The sequence below is a fragment of the Camelus bactrianus genome, chromosome 2 (assembly GCF_048773025.1).
Source record: "Camelus bactrianus isolate YW-2024 breed Bactrian camel chromosome 2, ASM4877302v1, whole genome shotgun sequence".
Taxonomy (NCBI): Eukaryota; Metazoa; Chordata; class Mammalia; order Artiodactyla; family Camelidae; genus Camelus; species Camelus bactrianus.
Genome location: NC_133540.1, coordinates 102,168,962 through 102,193,859, shown reverse-complemented (window position 1 = coordinate 102,193,859; position 24,898 = coordinate 102,168,962). Strand labels below are relative to the sequence as shown.

General features: G+C 38.5%; 2 protein-coding genes across 8 annotated transcripts in view; one reads left to right on the top strand and one right to left on the bottom strand.

Moving 5' to 3' along the window:
* Positions 1–9,471, top strand: part of ATP10D (ATPase phospholipid transporting 10D (putative)) — a 94,064-nt gene extending 84,593 nt beyond the window's left edge. The window contains exons 21-23 of one of the 2 annotated variants that reach the window (XM_074348342.1): positions 572–676; positions 4,675–4,862; positions 7,929–9,471. In XM_074348342.1, the coding sequence (XP_074204443.1) occupies positions 572–676; positions 4,675–4,862; positions 7,929–7,998 (363 nt within the window). In that variant the 3' untranslated portion in view covers positions 7,999–9,471. The remainder of the gene's footprint in view (positions 1–571; positions 677–4,674; positions 4,863–7,928) is intronic. The other variant, XM_074348344.1, reaches the window with a different exon arrangement.
* Positions 9,472–11,227: 1,756 nt separating this feature from the next.
* CORIN (corin, serine peptidase) overlaps positions 11,228–24,898 on the bottom strand; it is a 222,448-nt gene continuing 208,777 nt past the window's right edge. For all 6 annotated transcript variants that reach the window (XM_074348354.1, XM_074348360.1, XM_074348358.1 and 3 more), the window contains 3 exons: positions 22,564–22,835; positions 20,934–21,067; positions 11,228–12,286 (listed from right to left, as the gene is read on the bottom strand). In XM_074348354.1, the coding sequence (XP_074204455.1) occupies positions 12,104–12,286; positions 20,934–21,067; positions 22,564–22,835 (589 nt within the window). In that variant the 3' untranslated portion in view covers positions 11,228–12,103. The remainder of the gene's footprint in view (positions 12,287–20,933; positions 21,068–22,563; positions 22,836–24,898) is intronic.

The window sequence follows — 24,898 nt, the reverse complement described above, 5'->3', positions numbered from 1 at the left end:
GTTAATCATTTTCATTCTTTATTCAAATAAAATGACTTGAATTCACCCAGTTAGAATATTTTAGGTATGCTGCATTTCAAGAGGAATGGCTATCTGAAGTGTACTCCGAAGACAAGGATAAGAATTATAAAAGATCAGAAAACTGTGTCATTCGAGGACTACTTTAAGGACTTGAAGACATACACATATGAGAGGGGTGGATATTTACTCAACAGAGATATAAACTCACGTTAGCCTTAGTTTGCAACTCTGTTAAGTGAGACATATTTGATATTTCTCTGTACCACAAAAGAGCTAGAAGCATAAGTAACAGTTTCAAGGAAAATACATTATGATTCAGAATAAAAAGGAATTCCAACTGAAAAGTTCAAAGATTAGATGGCCTGTCTGGGAGAGAGTCGGTCTCTTTTCTGAAAACGTTCAAGGTTATCCTAAATGACCAGTTACCAGGAACACTGAAGAAGGGACTGAATCCTCAGTTGAGCCATGGAGTGAAGTAATGACACGTAATGACAAGTAATGAAGTATACACAGTCCCTCAGAGTCACCAGCCCTCATCCCCTCTTTGCAGGCCTACCGTGGCTCAGACATTGACATCTTTACATTCGGAAATCCACTGAACACAGCTGCTCTGTTCATCATTCTGCTCCATCTGGTCATTGAAAGCAAGAATCTGGTGAGTGGTTTTCCTGCCTCTGAAGGAGCCTGAAACTATCCGTGGGGAAATGCCTGTTAGCCATGACCCTGCTAAGCCTTTCATGCCTAGAAGACACGTGGTAATGAGAAGAGCGATGACCACGTGGAAGGAGGGGGATTCACGGCCACTCTTGTTGGTCGCTGAGTGCCGTTAGGCTGAGGCTGACGTGCAGCCGGGGAAAGTGGAGAACACCTGCCTGCTCCCCTTGGTGGTATCCATGCTGTGGGTGGTTCATGGAGGTGAGTCAGGCTGGAAAAACAATCACCTTTCTGTGGCCAGCATTCCTCAAGACCAAGCTGATGCCTTTCAACTAAAACAAAAACAGGTGTCACGCCATAATCCTGGTATACTGACTTTTGTTAAGTGATGATTTTATGCTTTTCTCATAAGACCTAAAGATGTATCTTTTTCTCCTTCCAGAATGTTTACCATTCATTTAAGTCTAGATCTTTTTGAGCTTCGTTGCTGATTTAATGATAAAGTTAAGTATTTTCATCCACATGATTGCAAGGTAGCTCTGCAGCAAAGCTAATACGTAGGATTCAGATACAGAGAGCTTTATTGCAAACCTTCCTTTGCAGATGAAGAACACCCCACCCCTGTCTGGAGAGTTAACTGCCTCTGGGATTATTTATGCTGCTCGCTCACTTCCATTGTCACTGTCTCTACTGTCGTCAAAGCCACTGTCATCTGTTCCTGAGCCATTGCGACAGCCTTCTTTGTGTTCTCACCTGTGCCCTTGACTCCTCCAGTCCTTCGCTACAGAACAGCCAGAACCATCCTTTTGAAATATATAAGTCATATTATATGATTTATATAAACCCTTCAGTGGCTTTCCATTGGACTTGGAATAAAATCTAAAAGCCCTCAGATGGCCTGTAAGGCTTTGTGCAGTGTTGCCTCCTCTTCTCTCTCATTTCCAGTTACTCCTCGGCTGGAAACACACTGCCCCTGCTTCAGTTTTTCAGCTTCAGTGAGCTCATTACCACATTGGGGCCTTAGCATTGACCCTATCTTCTGATGGTATTATTCTTAGTTCCCTTTTGGATCCTGCACTTCACCCAGCTCAAATGCTATTTTAGGTTTCAGCAAAAATGCTTCTTCCTCCAAGAGCCTTTCCCTCACCATCTGTTTTTTTCATCCTCTTTTCATTCATAGTCCTGATAATAACATACTTATTTATTTAATTATGTGATTATTTTGTTCATGTTTCTCTTCTACATTAGACTATAATCTCTTTGGGGACAGGGTTCATGTTTATTTTGTTCACCACTGTATACCAGTATCTAGGACAAGACTGGCACACAGTAGGTGCTCAGAAAATATTTGAATGAATAAATGAATGATTAAATGACTAACTAGTTGAGGATATATTTAACATCTTGATGGTGATGTATTTCAAACAGGAAGTAGCTGAATGAATGAGGCTATAGTTTCAAATGTTATATGAGGTTGTATTATGAGATTATTTTAAAACTTAAGTAGGGCTGACTATTTTTGATATCACTCGCTTTGTTTATAACCTGCTATAACCAAACATGACAAACCTAAAGTGTAGTAAAAGGTTATTACCTGCAAATATCTGATGGGAAGAGTAAAGGGAATTCTAGAACTGAAATATTTGGGGTTGTTTTAGTATCTAGTTAATTTCATTTTATAGATACTAAAGTGACATGGCTTAAGTTCGGACATTGATTAATGTCCGAAGACTCTAAGTGTCTGGTTGGATTCAGTGGTTATGAGCAACAGCAATCTATTTTGGCTAAAGTAGAAAAGTTATTAAAATGTATTGAAGAATCATTTCTTCTGTATAGCACAGGGAACCATATTCAATATCTTATAATAACCTTTGATGAAAAAGAATATGAAAACAAACGTGTGTACACACACACACACACACACACACATATACATATATATATGCATGACTGGGATGTTATGCTGTACCCCAGAAATAAACGCATTGTAACTGACTATACTTCAATTAAAATATATATATATATATATGTGTGTGTACAGAAAAATTGTGGTCAGACAAACAAAAAACCCATCCTGAGGCTCCAGAGTTGCTCTGTTGCTCCAGGGAACAGAGCCTAAGGGAAGGCTTGTCAGGATGGTACTCTGGCCTGAATTGGCCCCAGTCGTTTCCTTCTGCTCTTGCCTTGTTCATTGTGCTCCAGGTTCAGTCCCTGGTGACAGAATTCTATTTCCTTAGCTCCAGTCATAGGCTTTGGTAAGAGGAGGAATATTTCGCCAAGACTGCACGTGATGCTGGGTGTCCTCACCATGAGAAGGGGAGTGAAAGCAAGGTGCCAAGAACAGTGACTGCTCTGTAAAGGATGAATCATTGAAGAACTGTTCCTCACGCCAGGGGAGGCTAGAGCTCATGGCCTCTGAAGATCCACTGTCAGTATGAGTCAGCTATTCTGAAGATGTGAATTTGTTTCCCTTCACACTTTTGCCCACCATCCCATTGCCACCTCCCCTACCTCCCTGTCAGTTTTGTGTCTCTTGACTCTAACTGTATCAATTCACCTAAACATGTCAACTTTATCAAGTCACATCTCACTTGCCAAAAGCACATCTTAAAGGAAAAAAAAAATCAGGCAATAGGGCTCAGCGGGAAGAACATTTGAGAAAGAAAAAAATTAAGAAATCATTGTTTTAGAGACATAATAATCTTAATTGTGGATTTAGCAACATTTTCTGAGCATTTTACGCATGTTTACAAAATGAGCAGTCTTTGTGACTCTTGTGAAGGTATCTGCCCTGGGGAAATACTTTGCAAGGTTGAGAGGAAAATGGACAAAATTGGACCTTGTGTAAAAATTATGGCCCTAGAAAATCAAAAAGATTAATAAAAGCAGTGCTTCCCCCAAAAGAGGAATATATACCACCGTGGTATATACAGTGGTTGTAGGTGGTACTGTACACTTCACTAAACTACACTGACTGCCGCATTAGGTAATTCTCTTTTGTACTTTGGATCGTGTCAAAGAAATAATCTGTTTGGGGTATTGTGTTTTATCGCAGTAACTCTTGCTAATTTACCTTTGTAACAAAGGCGGATCAGACCCCAGACTCAGCACTGTTTTGACAGGTAATGCTGATATTACATTTAAAGGAGTAATCTGCTTTTCTTTCTAAATAAAGTCTCTAACTTAAATAGTAAACCAGTTGACAGAAAAATATTAAGAAAAATAATAATGCAAGCTACACGTAGATATGAAGGTGGACAGTGTATAGTGTGACACACAGAGCTTTATTTCTTGCTCATGTAAACTTACCAGGGTTCCAGATATCTCTAGAGCAGTTGTCCTCTGAGGGTTGGCTCAGTGACCCCAGGTGTCTTGTAGCTCTACCATCTGGAATTATCCCCAAGAAGAACTTATTGGTTGACATGGAAAAAAAGGGACAGTATGGAAAATTGCATACCCATTCTTCCATACTTCCAGCTTGAAGCTTTTGCCAGCTTCCCATTACCTTTCATTGGTCAAAGCAGGACATGTGGCCATGCTTAACTTCAAGGCGGTGGAGAAGTGCAATCCTCTTGAATGCTTATTGGGCAAAGAGAATGAGAATATTGGTGCGCAACAGTAGTGTCTACCACCTACTTAAGTGGATCAAGTCTGAGGTTCACTGGATTAATGAAGACACAGACAAGTGAGTGACTATATGGAAAAATACAGAAAGAATCCAAACGCATCATGGTGCATGGACAATACAAAATAAACAAGTCATCAGAATTACTTCTTGGCTTTTAACTTAAGCTTTATAGAATTTAAACAGTGATATGAGCTATTTACGAAAGATGCTTTTGCCTTCTCTCTTCAATATTTTGTTTGGTTCACTAAGGTTTGTTATACCATTTACCTACTGCTTAGATGTATTGTCTCTTCAACACAGCAGATTTTGCCTGACTGCAAAATCCTATCAGAGAAAGCATGTTCATCTCCCCTGCTCTTCTTGTCTTGCAGACTTGGATCCACGGGCTGGTCATTGTTGGGAGCATCTTGTCTTATTTTTTATTTGCCTTGGCTTTTGGAGCCATGTGTGTAACTTGCAACCCACCATCCAACCCCTACTGGATCATGCAGGAGCACATGCTGGATCCAGTGTTCTACTTAGTCTGTGTTCTCACCACCTGTGCTGCTCTTCTGCCCAGGTATGGTATTTGTTTTACCATCAAGAGAGTCCATGACATCGTAGGCTTAGAATCCTTCAAGCAACTGCTAACAATGGCTGTTAGACCATCCTGATGAGTGTGGAGAAGTCAGTCTGTGTACTAGTTAAAATACTGGTTTTAACGCTTTCACCAGAGAACAAAAGTGGCTTAAGCAGATGAAAAGATTTATTTCTCGCTCGAGGAAGATTCTAATCTGGTTGACAGTCCACAGGGTTAGGGCAGCTTTGTTTCACAAAGTTATCCAAGGACTTAGATCCTTTCCTGTCCTTTTTGTTCTGCCATCTCCCAAGGGTGTTGCCCTCATTTGCATGACTGAAGATGACTCACCACCAGCACATCCACATCCCTGCATCCTTGCAGAAAAGATGGAGGGCATACAGTTTTCCAGCTTTCCTCCTGGCTTTTTTTTCTTTCCTGCATTGGCATGACCCAGACGTGGCACACATCCTTGCTCATATCCCATCAACTAGAACCTTGGTGTGTAGATGCCGAGTGGCTAAAATCTGGGGGTTTCTAAAAGGAAGAAGGGGAGAATGGGTCCTGGGGGACATGTAGCAATCTTTAGCACAGTCTCTAAACATTGAAAACTTACCTCCTTTCTCTGATTTCAATTATCATTGCCACTTTCATTTAACTCAGTTTCTTATATGGGATGGAAATGGCTAAGAAGTATGCGTGGGTTTTTAATCTATAGATTCTTCAAATTCTTTAGAGCTCCTCCCCCTTAAGTTTTATAATATTTATCTGTTTAGTTGAAAGCGTGATAGCAAATAGTTGTTCTACCTTCTTAAACATGATATGAGCATCAAAATGGTGATTTCATATTATTCTCTAACAGGCTTGACATATTGGCTCACAGGTCAAACCTGGCCCATTGCCTTTTTTTGTAAATAAAGCTTATTGGCACATAGGCATCCTCATTAATTTAAGTATTATCTATGACTGCTTTTGCACTACAACAGCAAAGTTGAATAGTTCCAACAGAGACTACCTAGCTCACAAAGCCTGAAATATTGTCTGGACCATTGGACAAAAGTTTGCCAACCCCAGTCTGTAACACCATCATAAGACATGATGGGCACAAACCCTTTATTGCTGACAGATATCCCTTCTAGAAATGCATAAGAGAAACCCACCAGACTCATTCTGTGATTCCAGTTATTTACATAATAATATCATGGTTAAACTGAGATGCTTCTGTGGTGCTGTTATTACCAGCTTTCAGATTAAAAACTGACAAGATGAATTTGTAGAATTTATGAAGAAACAATTACTTTAAAGTTATAACCTGAAAAAATTTCTTTAAGAGCATTAACAGTATAATTCTATCTAATATTGTTCTGGTAAGCTGAAAAAATAACCCCCTAAACTATATGCATGTCCTAATCTCTGGAACCTTTGTTTCTTTATGTAGCAAAAAAGAAATTTGCAGATGTGGTTAAGTTAAGGATCTTGGGATGGGGAGATTATGCTGGATTATCTGCCATCACAAGTATCCTTGTAAGAGAGGGGCAGGGGGAGATTTGACGCAGAAGAGGAGAAAGCACTTTGACCAGGGTAACAGAGATCCCTTGGTAACAATGGGAGGAATGCCAGCAGCCACCAGAAACCAGAAGAGACAAGGAATGAGTTCTCCCCTAGAGCCTCCAGAGGGAGCACGGCCTTTCCAACACCTTGATTTTGTTTCAGTAAAACCAATTTCAGAACTGGGAGAGAAAAAGGTTTTGTTGTTTTAAGCCACCAGCTTTATGGTAATTTATTACAGCAGCCATCAGAAACTAATACAGATTTTGGTATGAGGAAGGCGGGTGCTGCTGTAACAAATACCTAAAAATGTGAAAGTGGCTTTGAAATTAGATAATGGGCAGAGGCTGGAAGAATTTTGAGGCACATAGTAGAAAACTACTAGACTCCCTTAAACAGACTGTAGGTAGAAATACGGACGTTAAAGTGCCTGCTGGTGAGAATTCAGAAGAAAGTAGGAAGATGGGTAGAGAAAGCCATAGCATATCATCTTAGAAAATACATGAACAGTCATAAATTGAATGTTGCTAGAAATATGAATGTTAAAGGTACTGCTAGTGAGATCTCAGAAGGAAATGAGGAACATGTTATTGGAAATTTGAGGATAGGGGATTTTTGCAATATAGTGGCAGAAAACGTAGCTGAATTGTGCTCTACCATTATGTAGAAAGCAGAATTTGTAAATGATGACTTTGGATATTTAGCTGAGGAGTTTTCTAAGCAAAGCAGCAAAGGTTTGGCCTGGTTTCTTCTTGCTGCTTATAGTAAAATGTGAGAGAAAAGAAATGGAGGGAAGTACTTTTAAGTCCAACAGAACTAGATTTAGGAAATTCTCAGCCTATCTAGATTTCAAAAGGTACTAAAATCAGGAGACTGGCTGTTTGGGAGTATGCCCTAGAGAGAAGGCCAGGAGTGTGGCTGGACAGCCTTTTGCTGGCGCTGGAGATGAGGTGTGTGACTCGTGAGTCCCCTCAGCCACCTCAGCAGCCACCAAGAAAGAAGGTGGGATTACACAGGAAAGATCTGTGGAGGACCCTCTTATCTAATGGTAAAAATCCCCATGACATACATTGGAGACTCACAAGGTTTTTGAGAATGCTATAGTGGCATAATTACTGCCACTTTGGCCAGAAAGGGACAAGTTTTTAGTAATTTGTTCCCATAGCTATAGGAAACCAATAGCTAGCATTTAAAAATACATACATATATTACGTGCCAACACTCTGCCTGCTTTGTACGTTACTATCTCATTTAACTTAACATTAAGCCTGTGATGTAGCACTATTGTATCTCGACTTTTACAGATTTTCTTTATTTCATTATTTATTTGACAATAGGGAACCTAAGTGCTTTACAAATATTTAATATTATTATTATCTCCATTTTATAGTTCACTTGTCTTCCTCCTTTACTTCAGCAAGGGCCACCAGACCCTCTTACTTTTTCTGATTGGCGAGTATTTCTTGTGTCCCATAGTGCATTTGAGGTGAATGTAATTCTGTGATGCTTTTTGTAACCTAGGCTTACATACAGAGTTCTTCAGGGATCCCTGTTTCCATCTCCAATTCTGAGGGCTAAGCGTTTTGACTGACTGCAGAGGAGAGGATGGAAAGTCTCAAGAAGTGGTGAGGGGCTGGAAAGATGAGTCAGGTGACATCTAAGTATGCTGACCACTCACCTGCAATTCAGAGCGAATACCCATCTCTGATCGTTCTGCTGCCTTTGCAATGACGTCAGCAACTTCTTGTGCGGATAAACAAGGAAACTCATCTGTACGTGAAACTCATCTGAAACTAAGGCCTCAGGGATGGCTGGACCCTCAAAGGATTAAAAAATCAGGTTACCCTCCTTGAGTTGCAAGTATTCGTTCAAGTTTGGAAGAGGGATTTTGAAGAGGTTTCTCTACCTAGAAAGAATGACTCGGATTTTTCCTTAAGGGACAAGAACATTTTACTGGACTTGCAAATGCCAATGTGATGACCTTTGCTGTATGTTTGTAGATACATCTGTGAAAGAGCTGAATTTGACCTGGACAGAGTTTATAGAAATGAAATATTTAATTCAGAATCAAATGCTTTTATGAAACTTTTTGGATTTTGTGAAAGCATTTTAATTGTCTTAGAAATGCAGACATTCTCTAGGGAATTCATTTGAGCATATATTTATTTTACTCTCTGCCTATTTCAGTGTTCTCCTGAGGTGGAGCCTTTACTGGGGAGGGGCAGCAGCAATGCCAGGGTTCCATGGAGATGTGTTCTCTCTGCTTCCAGTCAAAAGAAGACTTTACATGAGGTCTGCTTCTGTGCCAGTAATGTCAATGTGGAAACAGGCCGTAGGTAAGGAAGACAGAATCAGCTAAGTCTAGAGCCCATTTGGGAATTTCCTGTATTCTGAAACTGACAATAGCCTGATCAAAATGAGACCATCAATTTCAAAACAGTCTACAAGAGACCTTTTGAGGGTTTATTGTCTTTACAATACCCTATAATTTTTCTTGTGTTGCAAACTCTAAAAATGAGATACTATAAACTGAGACTAATACTGGTGGTCCTCAAAAGGATTCCATGAGATTATTAGAAAATTTTGTTTTTTTGATACATTTCAGGACAGGTATGTCTAAATCAAGTTACTTACTGTTGCAAATCATATATGCTGGCTTTAGTTGGAACAAAGAAACTAGTTTCTACCCAAACTGACAGGTGTTATTATAATATCATGTATTCTTGTTGAGTTCTTTTAAAATTCTGTATCTATTCATCTGAAAATTGTCAGCCACCCAGAATTTCCTTCATGAAATCTCCATGCTAATGTTCCATGTCTATATGAAGGTCTTCTTAATGACTATTCAACTATTATTCTCAGGGCTTAATCTTATACCTGTTGCCTACTATGCTGGTCTGATATTTTTTGTAGCCTTATAATATTATTGCAAATGGTCTTTTACACAAACAGATTTATAGAACGTTGAAAATCCTCCATGGCTAATTGAGGTAGCTTTCTGCTTTCTTATGATTTTTTTTAAAGTAAACTGTTTAATAAATAACATATACAAAAACTGTCTTCACTTCTGTATATACTCACTGAATCCAACAGTAATTGGTACCAGAACTTAGATGGAAAATCCTAAAGTACACCTTTTACCAGAATACTGTTTTGATCTTCTCTTATATGGAAAAATCAGTGTTGTCATATCGTCTGTTATCTTCATAGCAGCTGGCATTCATTCCCTGAGATCATCTTCTGATGAATAAAAATTTAGAGATATATTCACTTGTAAAAAATACAACAAGGAATTAGAATCTAAGGATAAAAAGAATGAGTCCAAAAGACTAAGAAAAAAGGGCAATTTCCAAGATCCAAAGTATCTATACTCGTGAGTAAATTCTTGAGTTTCCGTGAGTCCATAATCCGTTTTCCACAATCCCACAATCCCAAGAACTCTGAAAACTGAAGTTTTCATAAATTAGGTACAAATTCAATGTCTTAAATAGACGTAAGGCTATTTATTTATTTAATGTAATTATTTGTATATTTTTGCCACAAAAATATTAATACATTTTATTACAGGGTGCTGAACTTTTTAATACTAGGTTTTCAAGATTTAAAAAAATTCTGGACTCTGAAATAAATCTGGTCCTCAGGAGAAAGTGATTTTGGATCTGTATGAAGCCTTTTAAAGGGTCTCATTTACAAATGAGTAACTTTTATACAAAGTCACCCAAGCTGATGTGACCTGTTGCATTTGGGTGTTCAGTGCATTTCACCAAATTTGGGGAGGTGGGGACTAAGCATTACATTATTGCTTTTAGAAGCCAGGAAAAATTAATTAACAGTATACATTTTGCAATACAATTTTACTCCAAAAACTTTATAAAAGAATTGGGTCAGATTCCCAAAATGTGCTCTAGACATTAAAGATCCTTGCACTTTTGCCAGAACTGAAGTTTTCCTTGGACACTCAGTGGCTGATTTGAGACTATTAGCAACCTCATTTCAGACTAATCAAAGAGCCATCAGTCATCTAAAATAAAAGCATGTTCCTTCCTGTGAGAGTGAGACAGGTAAGTAAATTTTGATTGGTGGGGAACTGGGTGCCAGCTATTATAATGGGAGACACAATTTTCTGGGGTTTGCTATCCATGTTTCATATCCATTAAAAAAAAAGTATACCATTTTATTTGTATTAAAGGTTATTTAAAATAAGTATAATACGTACATTTCACTGAACATGAGCATAATTTGTTAGATTATGTACTGATAACAAAACTGACATATGTTCTCATATAGTTGTGACCACAATTCAGCTGCTGGATTTTACATTCTCAACAGGTTTACACAAACTACAGAACAAGAGATGAATAATGTGGAAGTGTCAAGACAACTTTTCAAATGTCGCATATGCACACAGGTAGAAAAGTACCAAAAGACGTGTATAAAATTGCAGGTGACCTCTGTGGAATGCTGAGTCCACCCAGGTTGCTGGTGAAGGTTAGTACGGAATCCTATTCATTCAAAAGGCATTAGGATGTTGCAAAAGGGATGCCTGACTCATTAAATTAGATGCATGTGAAGATTTGTGTTTTGAAACTTTTTAGTGGAGAAAAATTCTTTGACTAATTACTTCAGAAATTGATGTTCATAAAGTGGCCTAGTGCTTAAAAGCATCTTTAAATTTTTGTTTTAATTATCAATGGGGAAAAATGGCAACACCAGATGTTAAACATCTTTTGAGGAAAATTGCAAAATATTTTCCTTCATGCAAAGTCTTACTGTGCTTTTTATTGGTATGGATGAACACAGGAAAACTGGGAAATAATTAATTAGGTATGGGGTACAATTTTATTTTCTTTTTTTAAAAAATTGCATCTCTTCACTCTAAAGCGAGTTTGCCTTTGGTAAAATTTAATTTCAACTTCATTATCCCATAGCAGAATGAAATACTTCCCACATATATTTTTCCAGTTGTTGAAAGCTCAGTTGGCAACTGATACACAGTGAACAAACCTCAGCCAGGAAGGTTCCATGGAAACTTTTCTATAAAATTACAACCTTGATTAAATTCAGAATGGGCAGTCCTGTGATACCAAGTGCTAATATTGATATCAAACAAGCTTTCTGCTCAGTCTGTCTTGTAATTTCTGCTGTCTTTCGTAAGTGCTCAGAATTATGCAAACTTTAGAAGAGAAATAGAAAATAACTTAAGCATGTAAATTATCTTGGCTTCTAATAAATCAAAAGCAAGTCACCAAAGTTAATACTGAAATTTGCCACTACGCTACTCTGCTTGAGAAACAAAAGCTGGCAAAGATGAGTCAGCTTGGATCTCAGTGTCCTTTCTGTGACCAGACAAAACGGAACTTTCTCTAACCTGTTGGGCTAGCGCTTGAATTATTCTTTTTCCAGAGTTGATCATTCCATGTTACAGTCAAGGTTAAGCCTGCCTGGCAAAAGAACAAACTTTTGCTTTGTTTTTTAAAGACTTTCATTGAACTTAAAGTAGGAGAAAAATAGAATGTTTTTAAAAAGCTGAATAAAACTAGACCAAGAAGACATGAACATTTGCAGCACACTGTTAAGCATCCCGGTCCATGAAAAAGTGCTTCTGTATACCTCTCTGCAAAGGAGGAAGTTCTGCACGGTCAGGAAGGCCGTTTTCTTTGAATGTCGCTGGCAAAAGTCTCTGATCATCTTTGGAATTAGTTTAGGAGAAAGGTGTGGATATATATTTGTCTTTCAATCCATTTGACAAAGTATGTCACATTGCTGTAAACTCCGGGCCCCAGGACTTTGGAAAAGCAGACGGAGCCCCATGAAGTTAAGCCAAATAATGTCCACTGTCCTCCAGGCCGCTCACAAACAAGAGGCCCGCCACTGTCTCCCTGTAAAGAAGAGCAGTAGACGTGAGTCACCAGTATTTCAGAGTCCTCCTAGGGTACAAGCTATCCTAGGGATAAAATAAATCCAAACCCGGATTAACCAACGTCTTGGAGAATTTCAACAAAGCTTTCATTGTCAGCCTGTGAGGGAGCACGCTTCCCACGACATAAACCGAACTTCCCAATGAACATTGTAAACCCTGAGCTTTAAAAGAGGAGGGACAACTTGAAGAAGTTCTGTATTTTTTTCTCTATGATATCAGAGGACTTTTTGTTATTTCCTGCACTTATTCAAAAAATGTCATGAACTTTTTTTTTTAAATTTACTGTATCAGAGCTGATCCTCTCACAGTTGAGCTCATTCTTTAATTTTAATCCATTTTATGAATTTAGAACGTACTCAAAATGAAACATTCAAGGACTGTTTTCTCACAAAAAAAATTCTAAAACAACTCACTACTTGGAAGATTTTTGCTATGCGAATGAATGCATCAAGGAAAACACTCAGGGGCCACTTACACATTTCTTAACAGTTTTTAGGACTTTCAAATAGCATGCTTGAAAAGAAACTACTACATAACAATTAATTACAGTAAACTATATTATTATAACACATTTTATTTCACGTGCATAGAGATTTTTCATTCTTGGTATTTAAGTTTAGGTGTTGCAATTGAGATTTATTCAGTTTTTTTGCCCACATATAATTAACAGTAAGACACTATGGCTTTAAAAATGCTAATATGTGCTATATCTGGAAAGATGAGAATAAGTTAGAGTGGTATATTCTTCATGGCCTCCAAAGAGAAGGATTGATATTCTAGAAAACAAGGAGGTAAGTATGTGAACTCATGGCAGAAATTTACAAATACTCCTTGCCCTGCAAGAATTTCAAACTTGGAAGAATATCCATAGTCTTCCCACTTAGTAATGTTGGAGAATAATAGTAATCATGTTCATTGATGCTCTTCTAAACACTTTCCCTATATTAGCTCATTTAATCCTCATGAAATCCCCACAGGTTAATAATAATTGTATTATTATTATTTATATGTTATTATATAATTGTTTACATTTTCATTATTATTGTTATATCCATTTTGGAGATAATGAAACTGAAGCACGGTTCTTTTTATATCTTGTTCATTAGCAGAGCTGGGAGTAAAGCCCAGGCACTCTGGCACATGACTCCAACTCTGTAACTACTAGGCTGTCTTTTTTCTTAGAAATGTTAGTGAATACAACTGCTATTAAAGCAACATTGACTTTCTGATCGTGCTGTATGCTTTGTAGAAGTGGTGATCTTTTTTACTGAAGCAAAGTTGATTTACAGTATTGTGTTAGTTTCAGGTGTACAGCAAAGTGATTGTTATACACACTTCTTTCAGATTATTTTCCATTATAAGATATTGAATGTAGTTCCCTATAATATACAGTGAACCTTTGTTTCATAGCAATTTCATGTATAGTAGTTTGTATCTCTTAATCCCATACTCCTAAATTATCCCTCCCTGCCTCCATTTCCACTCGGTAACCATAAATTTGTTTTCTATGTCTGAGTCTCTTCCTTGTTTTGTATATAGGTTCATTTGTATTATGTTTTAGATTCCACATGTAAGTGATATATTTGTCTTTCTCTGTCTGACTTCACTAAGTATAATATTCTCTAGGTCCATTTATGTGGCTACAAACGGCAACATTCCATTCTTTTTTATGGCAGAGTAGTATTCCACTGTATGTGTGTATGCATATATATATATACACACATACACACATACATGTGTATATGACATCTTCTTAAACCAGTTGCCTGTTGGTGGACATTTGGGTTATTTCCATGTCTTGGCTATTGTAAATTGTGCTGCTGTGAACATCGAGGCACATTTATCTTTTCAAATAAGAGTTTTCATCTTTTCCAGATATATGGCCAGGACTGGGATTGCTGGATCATATGGTAGCTCTATTTTTAGTTTTCTAAGGAACCTCCTTACTGTTCTCCATGGTGGCTGCACCAATTTACATTCCTACCAACAGTTTAGGAGAGTTCCCACTCCTCCTAATTTATTTTCTAGCATTTATTATTTCCAGATGTTTTGATGATGGCCATTCTGACTGGTACGAGGTGTTACCTCATTGTAGTTTTGATTTGTATTCCTCTAATAATTAGCAATGTTGAGCATCTTTTCATGTGTCTGTTGGCCACCTCTATATTGTCTTTGGAGACCCATCTATTTAAGTCTTCTCACCATTTTTTGTTTGTTTTTTTGATACTGAGTTATATATGCTGTTTATGTATTTTAGATATTAATCCTTGTCGATCACATCATTTGCAAATATTTTTTCCCACTATGTAGGTTGTCTTCGTTTTATTGATGGTTTCCTTTGCTGTGCAAAAGCTTTTAAGTTTGATTAGGTCTCATTTGCTTATTTTTGCTTTTATTTATTTTGCTTTAGGAGATTGTGCTAAGAAAACATATTGCTACAATTTATGTCTGAGGATGTTTTGCCTATGTTCTCGTCTAGGAGTTTTATGGTATTGTGTTTTGTATTTAGATCTTTAAAATATTTTGAGTTTATTTTTATATAGTGTGAAGGAGTGTTCCAATTTCATTGATTTATGTGTCCAGCTTTCCCAGCACCACTTGTTGAAGACACTGTCTTTTCTCCATTTTATATTCTTACCTCCTTTGTCATTGATTGTGGGTGTGTGGGCTTATTTCTGGGCTATTCTATTCCATTGATCTGTATATCTGTTTTTGTGCCAATACCATGCTGTTTTGATTACAGTAGCTTTGTAGTCTAGTCAGAAGTCTGGGAGGGTTGTGCTTCCAGTTTCATTATTTTTCTTCAGTATTGCTTTGATAATTCTGGGTTTTTTGTGGTTTCACATAAATTTTAGGAATATTTGTTCTAGTTCTTTGAAAAATATCCTGGCTAATTTGATAGGGATCACATTAAATCTGTAGATTGCTTTGGGTAGTATGGTCATTTTAACAATATTAATTCTTCCTATGCAAGAGCATGGGATAGCTTTCCATGTCTTTAAATCATCTTCAGTTTCCCTGTAGTTTTCAGCCTAAAGGTCTTTCACCTCATAGGTTAAATTTATTCCTAGGTATTTTTTGACAAAATTTTAAATGGGATTTTTTTTTAACCTTCTCTTTCCGATATTTCATTGTTAGTGTAAAGAAATGCAACATATTTTTATATGTTAATCTTGTATCCTGCTACCTTGGTGAATTCATTTATTCTAACAGTTTCTGAGTGGAGACTTTAGGATTCTCTACATAGAGTATCATATCATCTGCAAATAGTTATAGTTTTACCTATTCCCTTCCAAGTTGGATGCCATTTATTTCTTGTCTGATTTCTGTGAACAGGACTTCCAATGCTGTGTTGAGTAGGAGTGAGAGTGAGCATCCTTGTCTTGATTCTGAGTCTAGCAGAAAGGCTTTTAGCTTTTCACCATTGAGTGTTAGCTGTGGGTTTGTCATAAATGGCTTTTACTATGTTGAGATACGAATTTTTCTCACAATCATCCCTCGTGGCAGTATCATTATTTCTCTTACTTTATAGATCAAGAAGACAAAGGACCAGAGAGGTTAAGTAATCTACTCCATATCACCCGGCATTAAGGTGGCAGAATAAAGGTATGAACCCATGCCGTCTGGCTTCAGAATGCAAGTACTTGGCCAATCAATTTTTTTTTGTAAAAGTGATTATAACTACAATTAACAGCAAAAGGATAAGCATTAAGCTGTAAAATAGGACATTAAAATCACAAAATATGGGGGAGGGGAATACACAAATGTAGATCTTTTATAATGTGTTTGAACTTGCATGACTATCAGTTTAAAGCAAGCAGACATAGTTACGGATGAACATACTTGAACTCCATGATAACCACAAATCAAATACAACAGATTCACAAAAACCAAAAAGAAAGGAACTCAAGCATACTACAAATGGAAAAACAAAAAGAAGACGAAATGAAGAACTACAAAACACCTGGAAAACAAGATTTATAATAGCAGTAAGTGTACACCTATCAATCAATGGACTGGCCATTGGACTAAATCGTCTGAACAATGGACTAAATGCTCCAACCAAAAGACAGAGTTGGCAGATTGATGAAAAAAAACAAGAACTCACAATATGCTGCCTACGAAAGACTCACTTAAGGGCAAAAGAAACACCCAGAGTGAAAGTGAGGGGATGGAAAAAAGGTATTTCATACAAATGGAAACAGCAGGAAAGCAGGGATAGCAATATTCATATCAGACTCTTCCAGATCAAAAACTTGGCCAGATCATTTAGCATCTACTTTTTTAAAGATTCTATGCTCAGGTCTACACAAATGAATAAGAAACTCTTTTTGGCCCTAAGGGGCCAAAAGTCCACTTGGGTAATGAGAATAACTTTACAAGAAAGGAAAATCTAAGGGCTGTAAGTAAAGGAGTCTTCAAAGGAAAGGGTGATTACTTCCAGGTGGAGGAGAACGTAGGCTCAGTGAAGCAGGTAGACAATTACTGGAAAACAAGAGGTGAAGAAGTAGTGATTCAAAATGAAAGGGAGACTACAGCTTAAGGCACAGTTTGGTTTTTTTGGTCCTCTTTTCTTCTTTGTAATGTGGGCCTTTAGGCCAAAGTTTGTATTTTGTTTCGGTATTGAGTCCCATGATTTCTAGACCTTAACAGAGGGACCCATGGCTTCCAGTGCATCTCACTGATGCAATTAAGGAAGATAATGGGAGGGTCTGGTGAATAATCTTGCTCCAGACCTGGTAAAAAGTAGCTTTTGTTCTGTTTTCTACCTTGGCTTATATTAGAGAGCATCTGATGAGCATTCTAAAAAGATACCCATATCAGAGAAGGAAAGTAAAGAAATAATCCCTTTTAAAATTGCATCAAAAAAAAAAAATACTTAGGAATAAATCTGACTAAGGAAATTAAAGATGACTTAAAGGAATGGAAAGATAGCCCATGTTCTTGGATTGGAAGAATTAATATTGTTAAAATGGCCATACTACCCAAAGCAATCTAGAGATTTAATGTGATCCCTATCAGATTACTCAGGACATTTTTCACAGAACTGGAACAAATAATCCTAAAATTTATATGGAATCACAAAAGACCCAGAATTACCAAAGCAATACTGAAGAAAAGGAACAAAAGCTGGAGGAATAACCCTCAGACTTCAGACAATACTATAGAGCTACAGTAATTAAAATAACTTGGTGTTGGTGCAAAAACAGACCCATATAGATCAATGAAATAGAATAGAGAGCCTGGAAATAAACCAGTAAACTTTTGGTCAATTAATCTTTGACAAAGGAGGCAAGAACATACAATGGAGTAAAGACAATCTCTTCAGCAAATGGTATTGGGAAAACTAGACAGCAGCAAGTAAATCAATGAAGTTAGAACGCTCCCTAACACCATACACAAAAATAAACTCAAAATGGCTTAAAGACTTAAATACAAGACACTATAAACCTCCTAGAAGAAAACATAGGCAAAACATTCTCTGACATAAATCTTAGCAATGTTCTCCTAGGGCAGTATACCAAGGTGCTAGAAGTAAAAACAAAAATAAACAAATGGGACCTAGTTAAAACTTATAAGCTTTTGCACAGCACAGGAAACTATAAGCAAAATGAGAAGAAAACCTATGGACTGAGAGAAAATACTTGCAAATTATGAGACTAATAAGGCTTAATTTCCAGAATATACAAACAGCTCATACAACTTAGTAACAAAAAAACAACCAAATCCAAAAATGGGCAGAAGACCTAAACAAGAAATTTTCCAATAAAGACATACAAATGGCCAATAGGCACATGAAAAAATGTTCAATATTGCTAACTATCAGACTCAGCCCGCACAGATCATCCGAGTGATGATGGTCTTCATGTCAAAGTAGGACTGACACTGCTCCAGGGGAATAATGCAGACTTCTCCCTCTTGCAAATCAAAACTACAATGAGGATTCACCTCACACCAGTCAGAATGGCCATCATTCAAAAGTCCACAAATGACAAACACTGGAGAGGGCGAGGAGAAAAGGGAGCCCTCCTACACTGTTGGTGGGTATGTAGTCTGGTGCAGCCGTTATGGAAAACAGTATGGAGATTCCTCAAAAGACTAAAAATAGACCTACCATATGATCCAGAAATCCCACTCCTGGGCATATATCCAGAGGGAACCTTAGTTCAGAAAGATACCTTCTCCCCAATGTTCGTAGCAGCACTATATACAATAGCCAAGACATGGAAACAACCTAAACGTCCATCAACAGATAACTGGATAAAGAAGTTGTGGTGTATTTATACAATGGAATACAACTCAGCCATAAAAAATAATAAAATAATGCCATTTCCAGCAACATGAATGGACCTGAAGATTGTCATTCTAAGTGAAGTTAAGTCAGAAGGAGAAAGAAAAATACCATATGATATTTATATGTGGAATCTAAATTAAAAAACAAAAAACAAATGAACTTATTTACAAAACAGAAACAGACTCACAGACATAGAGAACAAACATGGTTACCAGGGAGGAAGGGAGTAGGAGGGGGTAAACTGGGAGTTCAAGATTTGCAAGTACTAACTATTATATATAAAATAGATAAATAACAAGTTCATACTGTATAACACAGGGACCTGTATTCAATATCTTGTAATAGCCTATGATGAAAATATATGTATGTTCATTATGACTGAAATATTGTGCTGTGCACCAGAAATTGATACAACATTGTAAACTGACTATACTTCAATAAAAATTAATTAATTAATAATAAATAAAAAGCTACCCAAAGTGCTGAATTCCCACCACTAAAGAAGTTGGCAGGACCTGGTCCCTATTTGGGATTATGATATAAACATTCCTATGTCTATGTTGGGTCTTCACTTCTCTTTCAAAGAATCTCTTCCCCTCCCATTAGCAATTATCAAGAGATGAAGAGGCAGTAGTTTTTAGTAGACCTCCAGATCATGTTGGCAACAGGGTGAAATGTATTCACATTAATCATTGCTACTAGGATAGTGTAGTGGCCAAGCACTTGGATCCTGAAGCCAGACTGTCTGGGTTCATATCTGCATTCTGCCACGTTAATGCTGGGTGATATGGGGTAAATTACTTAACCTCTCTAGTCCTTTGTCTTCTTGATCTGTAAAGTAGGAAAAACGAGCATAATGACTGAGAATTAAATGAGTTATTAGACAGTATTTAGAAGAGGTCCTGGAATATAGTAAGCACCAACTGATAGATGTTAACATTCACATGTTGATATTCATTGAAGGCATATGCCAGACATCATATACAGCTGTGTTAAAAAATTGGGACTTTCACATATATTAACTTAATCTACATAACACCCTGCAAAACAGAATCAATACCATCTTACTCGGAAGAAAACTTTCTAGAGAGGTTAAGTAACTTCTCCAGGTCACACTGTTCTTACTGGCAGAGATGGGATCCAACCCAGATCTTCCAGGTTGCCAATCATGTGTCCTACGCCCAACACCGTGCTGCCTCCCAGAACACTTTTTTTTTTTCTTTTTTTTTTTGGCGTGGGCTATCCAACCTAGGCCCCTTGCATGGAAGGCTAGGATTCCCCTACCACCGCCCGCCTCAGCTGGATGACTTGTGGCCAGTGGGGGCAGAAGGGAAGGTGACTCAATGAAACTTCAAGGGCACCATCTGCCTCCCTGTTTCCCATGACAACTGTCTAAAGAATCACCTCTGGGCCATTTCTGATCCTCTAATTTGCCCATTTTGAAATGGCCCATCTAAATGTCATTTTATATGCTGGGTTAGGGGCGATAACATTGTTGCATCTCTTCTCCGATTCTAAAATGTGGGGGCAGTTTGATCTTCTCCAAAGCAGTGAAACAACCAAGGTGCTTCAGAGCAGTGTAGTGTAGTAACTGCCTTCCCTACTCTGTTATAAGCTGCTTTGAGTGCTGGCCCCTTCTCCCCTGGGAGCCAGTCCAGGATAATACTGAATGAGTGTTTAAATAAAAATAAAAATGCTTCCCTGAATTGTTAAGTTAGCATGTTCTACGAACCATTGTGACTAGAAATCCTGAGTCGAAAGGTCATGTGCAGTGACATTTGAAGACACGCTAGCAATCAAGTGCAGGCCCAGACAACGCCAGTGTGATCAACTCCTGGAACACAGGTAGTTGTGTCACTCACCTGGGAGGCTGGGGTGTTGTGTGTACTTTAATGCCATCACCCCAGTGGTTGAATACGTCCTTGGTGTCTACCCCCCGCTTCCTTGGGCAGCCTGCGTGAAACCATGGGGACCGCAGGTGAGAGACCACCTGCTCTCGGAACACTGCTCCTCCTACCCACTAAAATGGTGCCATGAGATGGACCAGAACAGTCGCTTTTCCTCCTGTTGCTGACCCCATGCAGGAGGTGAGAGAGCAGAAGGCAACCTGAGTGGGGGACGTGGAGGTAGACTGGGGGAGGTAGATTGGTCCTGGGTAAAGGAAAACACCTGGTGAATAATTAAACATTCGGTCACAAATGATTTTCAAAAAATGTTCCCAAAGGGCCACACATGAATAATAATGAGTTTAAGTGAACCCTATGAAGCCAGTGCTGAACTGAATCTCCTTGGTAACCAGAAAGCAACTTACCATGCACGAGTCGACTGTGCCAGACTCATAGCCCGCACAGATCATCCGGGTGGTGATGGTCTTCATGTCAAAGTAGGACTGACACTGCTCCAGGGGAATAATGCGGACTTCTCCCTCTTGCAGCTTAAAAGGCACTGGAGTTTTTAAAAAGAAGAAGTAAAATAAATGAGGCTAAAATAACCCAAAAATGAGGCTAGCCATATATGAAATGATTGTTTGCATCAGGAAAACCACATTCTTGACTTTAAAATGTCGTTTTAAAGACAAGGCTTGTTTGGAATCAGAATTTTCCAATTAGAAGTGCTGACGGCCATCATTTACTCAAAGCCCTTCATTTTGTTAATGAGAAAATTGAGGCACACAACTGCTTAGGTAACCTGGCTCGCACCTTTCCCCTTATGTGGCAACAAAACAATGGTTACTACAAAGAAAAGGTAGATAATTAAGGCGGAGCTCTGCCCCAGACTGGAGGCTTCCAGCTTAGTGACAGCTCAGCACGTAAGCCTGGTTCTGCTCAAGTTCAGAACACCTGTTCAGTCTAACGGGAAGGGCTGCCCCATCCTTGGCTTAAACGCTGTGTCTCACCACGTGCTACAGTAACCATCTTCTGAGGTAAGGACATTTTACCCTAGAGGATAAATCAGAAGAGATGTTGAGAGGGAAAAGCCATCCCTTAGGGTCAACAGAGAGAATATGTAACTTGCATCTCGCTCGAAAGTCCTCACAGAATAACAGTTGATTTCTCAAAGCAAGACAGAAGGAATCTCTTGTTGGTTAGCCATTCTACAAAATACACACTGCTCTCCTTTTAGTGATGGTGAAGCAATGTCTATGGACAGGGTATCTTGTTGGAAGAAAGAATCATGTTTAGAAAAATCAATGCAATGCAGACAGTGGGAGTTTCCCAAGTTGTCATCATTCCCAAGGGCCACGGGAGTAAGCCTGATGTAACTGGAGTGGCCAGTGCTTACCATTAAAGAAAATGTCTCCTTGATTAAATTCTTATGCTAAACTTCTAATAGGTCATGCAGAATGAGAGGGTCCTTTATGGGGGCTGAGAATAAACAGTACACCCATTTTTTAAATCTCTGTATGTTTTGTATTTTGAGATCATCAAGCTATTTAAATCAGTTTAAATAGGCAAATCAATTTAAACAGTCCTTCTTTCGAGAAGGACTTCCAGGTTGTGTTACAGATGGTGATAAGACCAAATCATAACAAAGAGCTGGAAATGTCACCATGCAGCTTGATTGCAGGAGCGGAACTACCTAACTGCTAGGTGGAGGCTCTGAGTGACTTTGCCTACAGTGGGTTTAAATCACTGATGGAGACACTGCAAGGCAGGGATGACTGACAGGTCTCTTCTTGCATGGCAGCTCCAAAACATTGGTAGCGGCTCCCTGGAGAAAGATTCTGAGGTATGGAGAAGGATTTTTGAGGTTGTATCTGGGCTTGGTAAGTTTAAGTGCATTAGGAAGGACTGACGTCTAGGATTTGCACAGAAGGGAGGGTGATACATATGCTAAGTATGATAAGTGAAAATAGGAAATTATTGCCAAAGACTAGGAAGTACCCCAGTGTTTTCCAGTTACAAGCTGAAAGGCAATTGCTCCTAAGGATCCTGACTTACTTTTGTTGCCCATGTGTCCCCAGCCTGTGATATAGCAGTAAGTGTCAGGTTCTAATGACTGCTCCGGGCTGGGTAAGCAGACAGGTCTGACATAGCTTGTTTCACTGATGTCTTCGCTTAGCTCCACAATGCTGATGTCATAGTCCACCACTGCTCGACTATAGCGAGGGTGCAGGATGATGGTTTTCACGAGGCGCGTCTGCATGAACGTTGATGGGTGATCCAGATTATTGATGCCAAACACCACTTTCCAAACGGCAGCATTCTCTCTCCTAAAATGATAATTCAAGAGCTACTGGCATCTTAAACTCAGATTTCTGTTTTAAAATTTACATAGGATTTTAAAAAATATTTTATTGATATAAATAATGACTCTTTCCATGCTCATTTCCTATGTATTCATGTAAGAAGCCTTTATATAATGTCCTGAGCAGTTTGTAAATGTTGGATTATCGTGAAAAGCAAAGCTCGTTAATCTTGAATGGGGCTATTCTGGGAAATAAAACTTGTTCTGTTTGAAAGGGAGGTAGAGTAGTTGCTTCATCGAGTGGGAAAGATGATGAAAAGATGTGAAAAAGAGAAAGGTGACAAGAGGAAAAATGAAAAAGAATAAAAAGTCGAGGCTGAGAGATCCCTCCATGAAGGAGCAAATGTCTCAGAGAAATGTCAAGTTTTCAGGGAAGGCTTCTGAAAATTTTAAGCCAGAGGCTTAAAAAGGTCACCCACAGCTTCTAATGGGCAGTATCAGACTTCCTTGTTTTTGAACATTTGTCAGCAATAGTCTAGTCAATTCCACCTTAAGACACTTCCGCCATTTGACTTCCAGGACTCTCCACACCCCAGAATTTCCCTTCCTCTCTGCCGGGTCCTCCTCCTCTGCTCTCCGTGTCTGTACTGAAGTGCCCCAGGGCTCTGCCTTCAGCCTTCTCATTCTATACTCACCACCCTTTAAGATTTCACTTAGTCCAGTGGTTTTAAATGCCAGCTGTAGCCCTGTAATTCCCAAACTACATCTCCAGCTCCAACCTTTCCCTTGAGCGGCAGACTTGAGCAGCCGATTATCCATTCAACACATTCGCTTGGATGTTTGCTGTTGGCTAAGACTTACCAGCACTTCCTCTGTATTTGGCAATGTTGTAAGCATTCAGAATTCATTCCACACATATTTAATATTTATAACCACTGGTTATGCAGTTGAATCATCTCTTATATCCAACATTAAAGGCGTCAGCAAGTCTTCGCTACTCCTCTTTCAAATAGATCTTGAACGTTGTTTCTCCCTCCTCCACCATGACAATCCTAATCTAAGCTACTCTCATCTCCCAAATGGTGGCCTGTCTTCTACTCCTAGCCCCATAACCCATTCTCCCTACAGTTGCAGAGTGAACTTTCTAAAAATAAAACTAGAATCAAATCTATTTTCCACTCATAATTTTCCGATGACTTTGAATCTTACTCGAGACAAACTGCAGACTCCTATCCATGGCCTTCAAGGCCCCACATGACCTGCCCCATTCAAACTGCAGGGACTTCCTATTTTTGGAGATGCCAAGGACATCTGCCACTCAGGGCTCTTCCCTTGCTGGTCTCTCAGCTCTCATATGACTCCCTCTTTTACTCCTTTTTAGCCAGGTCCCAGCTCAAACATCACCTCCTCAAAGAGGTCGTCCTTGACTGCCCCTGTCTAGCCTTTACCCCCTCACTCTCTACTCTTGACCCTGCTTTAATTTTTGTCTCATAGCCCTCACTGATATCAATGACATTGATTTTTTTTTTGTCTAGTTTCTGTCTTGCCCCCAGAATGTAAGTTCTGTAAAGCAAGAACTTGGCTGGTATTCCCAGGACCAAGTACCTGGCATGCAGTGCATTCTCAGCAAGTATTTGTTTAATGATAGCTCAGTGAATGACATTTCAAAATGTTTATTAGTGGCCAACTCTAACCACCTAATATATACATATGTGTATATAGATATACATAGTGGAATACTACTTGGCCATAAAGAAGAATGAAACAGTGCCATTTGCAACAATATGGATGGAACTTGGAGGGTATTATGCTAAGCAAAATAAGTCAAAGAAAGACAAATACTGTATGATAGCATTTATATGTGGAATCTAAAAAATAAAGCAAACTAGTGAATATAACAAAAAAGAAACAGACTCACAGGTAAATTAGTAGTTACCAGTAGGGAGAGGAAAAGGGGAAGGGACAAGAAAGAAGTTGTGAATTAAGAGGTACAAACTACAATGTATAAAATAAATAAGTGACAAGGATATGCTGTTCAGCACAGGAAATATAGTCAATATTTTATAACTATAAGTGGAATATAACCTT